The 6647-nt window shown below is 50.4% G+C and overlaps 1 protein-coding gene across 1 annotated transcript in view; it reads left to right on the top strand.

The window, feature by feature from the left end:
- Nucleotides 1-552: 552 nt before the first annotated feature.
- Nucleotides 553-6647, top strand: part of SCUBE1 (signal peptide, CUB domain and EGF like domain containing 1) — a 140939-nt gene continuing 134844 nt past the window's right edge. The window contains exon 1 of the mRNA XM_077757892.1: nucleotides 553-568. Within this exon, the coding sequence (XP_077614018.1) occupies nucleotides 553-568 (16 nt within the window). The remainder of the gene's footprint in view (nucleotides 569-6647) is intronic.

The following is a 6647-nucleotide window of genomic DNA, read 5'->3' as shown; positions in this document are numbered from 1 at the left end:
TCATCCCTCCCGCGCTGAGCCCCCGTGATGAGAGCACTTTATTCTCCTTTCACATATGGCGACGCTAAAAGCTCAGGGACGCTATGGAATTTCCTTGAGGGCACATCGCCGGGTACACAGTTGTGTCCACCCAGGGCTAAGACCGGTTTGTGCCACCCATTGCGGGAGACCCGCAACATAGCAAAGAGAAACAAGGGTGGGTTGGGAAACTGGACCCTCCGGCTGGATTTTGGGTCTCCCTGCAAAATCCACGTGCCAGAGCCTCCCTCTCCAGCCTTAGCTCATTCGTCACGAGCCGGGGCCAGGTATCTTCCTATGTCCCAGGCGTCCGGCATCCTCTCTTTCCAAATGAAAGGACTCTTCCTCCATCTCTGCTGGGCACCAGTACAAATGAGTAGCTCTTTTTTTTTCTTCAACAATGTAAATGGGACCAGCACAGCTAAGGGGGGTGGTGAGAGGGGTACTTAATTTTCTGGGACTCAGTTTCTCTGTCTGTAAAATGGAGGATTTGAAATGCCTGACCTCAGTCTTCGACTATGAGGATCAAACAAGATGATGGGCGTGAACGGTAAGCTGTAAAGTCCCGCACAAACACCCATTGTCACTATCAGCATGACCTGCCCTGTGAGACGAGTTACCAAAGAGTTCAGCTGACCTTGGAGGCAGAGCCAGACAGCCCAGGTCCCCTGGTCAGGCCCCCTCAGGCCACTTTTCTTCACTCCCCCAACATTCCTGGGAGATAAGGCTGCCAGGCAAGAAAGCCATAATGGCTCATTGTGCGCAGAAGCCACGTCCATCTGCAGCCAGGCGTGGGCGGCTGTGGGAGACCTTTATCATGGTCACATGAGCCCCTCCTCCTTGGTGTTAGGGGCATTCTTGAAGTTGAACGAGTCCAGGCCTGGGGCCAGAGAAGGGCTGGCACCTTCCATTAAATGGCCAACCTGGGCAATGCCCCGAGGGTGAGAAAGCCGTGGGGTTTCTGGGCCGAGAGCCCTTGACTTCTTTTTGGACCCTGGGAGACCCACCCTGGGATGTCGCTGACCAGCACCAGCATCTCCTGATTGTATAAAGCGCTGCCACCAATTAGCCCGAAGACCTGTCTGAGGGATTCCAGAGCCACGCCTACTCTCTGTGCCTCCTCTGCTAGACCCCTCGCTGGCACTGGTGACAGAAGGCATGGACAGGGACGAGTGGCCCCTAATTCATTCGCAGGATCCTCCCTCTGCCCTGTCTGCAGCCTTGAGGCCCTTGCCTGCCTTCCTGATAGTTATGCCTCCTTGGAGGACTGTGTGGTCGGGTTTTGAGGGTTGCTTGCAACTCAGGCAGGTAGCATCTTGCATGCCAGGGAGCGACCTCAAAGGGCAGAAGAAATTGAGGCTACGGAGAGGGGTCCACAGGTTCGAGAGACACTTAGACATTACCTGTAAAATTGACAGGTAATGGGAACACCTTTCTGAGAAGCAACGTAGCAACAGGTATAGAAGCGATTTGGCAAACGCTGTTGATTCCCTTCAACCCAGTCATTCCACCTCCACAGATTTATTTCAAAGTGATGATCGGATGTAGGCAAAGATTTAGGGATGAGGATGTTCCACGCAGTGTGGTTTATGACGGCAGAAAATTAGAATCAGCTTAGGCTGGTTAGGTAAGTTGTGGTGCATCCTTGCAATGAGATACTACATAGCCAAATTTTTAAGTGACATTTTAAAGTTTATTTATTTATTTTTGAGGGAGAAAGAGTGAGCACAAGTGGGGGGAGGGACAGAGAGGGAGGGAGACACAGAATCCGAAGCAGGTTCCAGGCTCTGAGCTATCAGCACAGAGCCCAACACGGGGCTCGAGCCCACAAACTGTGAGATCATGACCTGAGCTGAAGTCAGACGCTTAACCGGTTGAGCCACCCAGGTGCCTTTTAAATTATATTTTTAAAAATTACCTAATGATTATGGTCTGGACTGAAATGAGAGAAAACAGGTTGCAAAGTTGTATGTGCAGAACGAAAAGCAAAAAACACGCTGAGCAAAAGAAGTCAGGCAAGAGAATACCTCATTGTGCAGGATTCCATTTCTGTAAGGTTCTAGAACAGGCAACTAATCCATAATCAAGGACACCAGATGAGTGGTTGCCTGAGTCGAGGAGTTAGGCAGTTGATGGGAAGGGCAAGTGGAGATTTGGGGGATGCGGTAAATGTTCTTTATTTTGATTGTGGTGGAAATCATGCAGGTATGCGCATTCATCAAAACTCACTGAATGGTGTGGCATCTGTGTGGCCGTTTCTCAAAATTAAACATAGAATTACCATATGATCCAGCAATTCCACAAGTAGGAATTTCCCCAAAAGTACCAAAAACAGGGACTCAAACCAATATTTGCACACCCATGTTCTTAGCAGCATTACTCACAGTAGCTAAAGGTGGAAACAACCCAAATGTCCAACCACAGATGAACAGATAAATAAAATGTGCTCTATACACACACAGAAATTATTCAGCCTTAAAAAGGAATACAATTCTGATCATAATACAACACAGATGAATCTTTTTTTAACTTTTTATTTTTATTTGAGAGAGAGAGAGAGTGAGCGTGAGTGGAGGTGAGAGGCAGAGGGGGAGAGAGAGAGACAGAGACAGAGAGAGAGAATCCCAAGCAGGCTCCACACAGTGAGCACAGAGCCTGATGCGGGGCTTGATCTCACAAACTGTGAGATCATGACCTGAGTTGAAATCAAGAGTCGGATGCTTAACAAGCTAAGCCACCCAGACGCCCCAGGGGAGTCAGTGTTTAATGGGGACGGAGCTTGGGAAGATGAAGTCATTCAGGAGATGGAAGGTGGTGATGGTCACACAACTATGTAAATTGTACTTAATGCCACTGATCTGCATACTTGAAAATGGTTGAGACGTTTAACTTTATGTTATGTATATTTTGCTACAAAAAAACTTTCTTAACTCAGCAAACCATGCCCTTAAACTGGGGCACTTTGTTTTCCGTTAAATATACCTGTATAAAAAGAATTTATGAAAAATTTAACACAAATAAACATGGAGGTCAGAAAATATGCTGTAGTTGTAATGTTATCTTAATTTCAGTTTTTAATTTTTTAATGTTTATTTATTTTTGAGAGAGAGCATGAATGTGGGAGGGGCAGAAGAGAGAGGGAGACACAGAATCCAAAGCAGGCTCCAGGCTCTGAGCCGTCAGCACAGAGCCCGACGCAGGGCTCGAACCCATGAACTGTGAGATCGTGACCTGAGCCAAAGTCAGATGCTTAACCTACTGAGCCCCCACAGGCGCCCCTTAAATTCATTTGTTCACTGTAAACGCTCATAGAAAAAAGACTGGAAGGAATGTAGCAAAAGGTTCGTTGTCACCCTCTCTGTGTCTTATCTACATGGAGCAGATGTAATTTTTAAAATTGGGAAAAGTGTTCATTTTAGGTAAAGGTGTTCTTGCACAAATCAGCAGTTGCAGGGCATGTGGTGAGGACACGCTGGTGCCTGCATCCGAGACACACTCCACCCTGCACCTCCCACAAGGCTGTTTCAATAGTGCTGGCAGCGCGGGCCATCCTGGTGCGGGGGACTCGGAGCAGAGAACAGGTTTAAAGAGAACCTGAAGATCAAAGCCAGTCCATGACGCTCTGCGACAGACCTCCCATCTTGGCATCGTGGCTCCTTTAGAGATTTGGTCCTGGCACAAGTATCGGCTCCTGGGAAAGAGCTGCACTGCTCGCCCCCCCAGTGAAGGTGGCCCCGCCCCACAGTGAGCTGGACCCCACCGCCCTGTCTCAGTTCTCTGCACGGCCCTCATCACTATCTCAGGCTTTTCTTCTTTCTGGTTTCTTGTTGTCTGCCCCTCCATGAGGGTAGGGATCCAGCCTGGCCGGCTCACGGCTATGTCCCCGAGACCCCACAGCGTCTGGCACAAAGGAGGTGGCCGATAAAGATCCTTTGACTCACTAGACTACCCGGCTTCCGTGGGCTCACTCCTGTGTCCGGTGCATCACAAAGGCGATCTCAGGAGAGGCTCAGGCTTACTCTGTGAGGTAGGCATTCTTGCTTTTAGCAGCGAAGACGTTGAGTCACAGAGAGGTGCTGCGGCTTCCCCAAGGACACACAGCAAGCAAGCGACAGAGCGTGGATTCAAGGGTTGATCTGCCACCCCGCTGCTCTTTCCCTCTACTCCACCACTGAACATTTCAGACTTGGTGGGGGGCAGAGGGAGGGTCAAGGGACCTGGACAGGGAATCAAGAGTCCCCCAGCTCCTTCTCATCCTGACTCTGACTGGCTGGGTTGACCAAGGGCAACATTTCCCATTCATTCATTCATTCATTCATTCATCATTCCTGTGTGACCTTGGGCAAGCCACTTAACCTCTCTGGGCCACACTGCGCACCTGTAAATGAGGATATTAGTGCCCACCTCCTCTGGTGGTTGTGGAATTACATGAATTAATAGAGATTGAGTGTTGGAACAAGGCCTGGAAAGTGTCATTTGTTGGTGCTGTCATTTCATGGAAATATCCCCAGCCCTATGCGTCAATTCAGCAGGAGACTCTTGGCTTCAAGAGATGGAAACCAACTCACTGTGTTAAGGACAGAAGGGATGGCTTAACCAGGGCCTCGAACTCTGTCAGGCGCCTCCTCTCCCCTCCCCTTTCCTGCTCTCTCTCTCCTTCCCCCTCCAGCTCTCTCCTCTGCTGCTCTTGGACTGGTGGACCCACTCTCTCAGGCCAGCTGTCTACACACCACAGTGCCCAGCAGATCTGGGCACCCGTCCTTACTGCTCCATGTCCACATAGGGAGTAGACAGGCCCAGCAGCCATGTAGAGATTCCCAGGGAAGGCATCTGATTGGCCCGGCTTAGTCANGAAGGGAGTATGAGGAATGGCCCATCCAGAGCCACCTATTCACCACTGGGTCTTGGGTCTGGAAAGGACACTAGGTGACCAGGAAGTCTAACTAATCTGCTCATCTTGACCTGAGGAGGAGACAGATCTACTAACCAATAAATTCCAGGTTTCAAAGCTGAACCAGTGCCTATGGTGGGGGGTCACACAGGGCCAAAGGGCCCCAGATCACCCACTCTGAGCCCCTGAGGACAGTGGTCCAACTGGCCAGTCGCGCTTCCCCATGGGGCACAGAGGACAGAGACGACCAGAGAAAGCAGGCAGTTGGATTCACTCCCCAATGCGCTGAGTAGAACAGGGCATCTCTGAGGGCAGGGTATCTGAGCCAAGCATTGAGTCCGAGTGTGCCGGACATATGAGATGGAAGGGTATTGAGAGAGGAGGGAAGGGAGTGTTCTGTGGCTCAGAGGTGTGGGGCTGCGTGGAAGTCCACCAGTCAGGGGGTTGAGGATGGACAGGGCCGCAGGGTCCCGTCTCCCGGGGTCTCGGGTGGACTTTGCCCTGCAGGCAGCAGGGAGTGGAGAGTTCAGTTCAGCCTTTGGGGAGCCGACTCCAGCCAGCCTGGAGGGACGACTTTGAGCCTCTGCAGAGTCACTCGGGTGAGAGCTGGTGTTGTCACCTGGGCGGTGCAGTTAGAGGTGCCTGAGAGGGGGCAGCAGATCTGTGAGGCTGGGCCTCAGTTTCCTCGTCTATAAAATGGGAGCGTGGGCTGGGCCACCCCTAGGATTCATTTGCACGGGGTATAGGGTACGCATGTGAGTCATATGACCCCTTGCTTTCACTTCTATACAGTCCCTTCCCAAAAGTGAGGTACCACCATCCCATATGGGGAAAAACAATTTTTTGCACCTGTTGGAAAGATGAGAGAACATAACATTGGGTGGTACCTAAAATCAGCCCCATGAATTATGAACCGTTACAGTCTGTGAAAACTACTTTTCTCAATAGCAAAGCCAAAAAAAGGAAAACCTTGTGCCTTACAGAGAGGAGCCCTGTTGTGGCCTTTGAGCCTTTGAGGGAGATTTATTAGCAGGTAATGGTTAAGAGTGTGTCATTGGGAGTCGCGCAGACCTTGGTTCAGATTCGCCGCTGCCGTTTGCTAGCTCTGTGGTCCCAGACAAGTGGCCCGAGTCTCTGTTTTCTCTGGTGGTTAGTGGGGGGCGGGGGGAGTTTCAGCCCCACGCGATGGAATGAAGCTGTGTACGTGTGTAAGGTAGGCACACAGGGGCACTAGAACATGGTAATCACAGGGGAGCAATGAATCAGGAGGTCAGGATATGCTGTGTGCCCAAACACAGGTGGGTCATTTCAGAGAAATCTCTGGAATGTGAGCTGGAGGTGCCCAAGGTCCTGGGGACTGAGACCCCCATTTGACAGCTAGGGCTCAAGCCAAGAAACCCAGCTTGTGGGGCCCAGGGTCATGGAGGGATTTCAAGAGAGATTCCCCTTGAAGGTCTAAAGAGGTGTGTGGCATGAAGGGGATTATTATAAACCCCATTTTTAATAGGAAAGAACAACAAAGCCTCAAACTCATGCAATGGCATCTTAAGAGAACTTTGTTTTCTCAAAGAACTTTCGCAACTGTTATTAATCAAGAGACTTCTTCTTGAGGAAGTTTTTCTTTATAAAGTAAGGTATTTTTTTTTTGCTGAGGATTGGGGTCAGCGGGGACAGCCGGGTGGCAGAGGCTGTGTGTGTGTGTGTGTGTGTGTGTGTGTGTGTGTGTGTGCGGGAAGGC

This window comes from Crocuta crocuta, unplaced genomic scaffold (assembly GCF_008692635.1).
Source record: "Crocuta crocuta isolate KB4526 unplaced genomic scaffold, BGI_CrCroc_1.0 scaffold143, whole genome shotgun sequence".
Lineage (NCBI taxonomy): Eukaryota > Metazoa > Chordata > Mammalia > Carnivora > Hyaenidae > Crocuta > Crocuta crocuta.
This window is presented reverse-complemented; position numbering and strand designations above follow the sequence as displayed.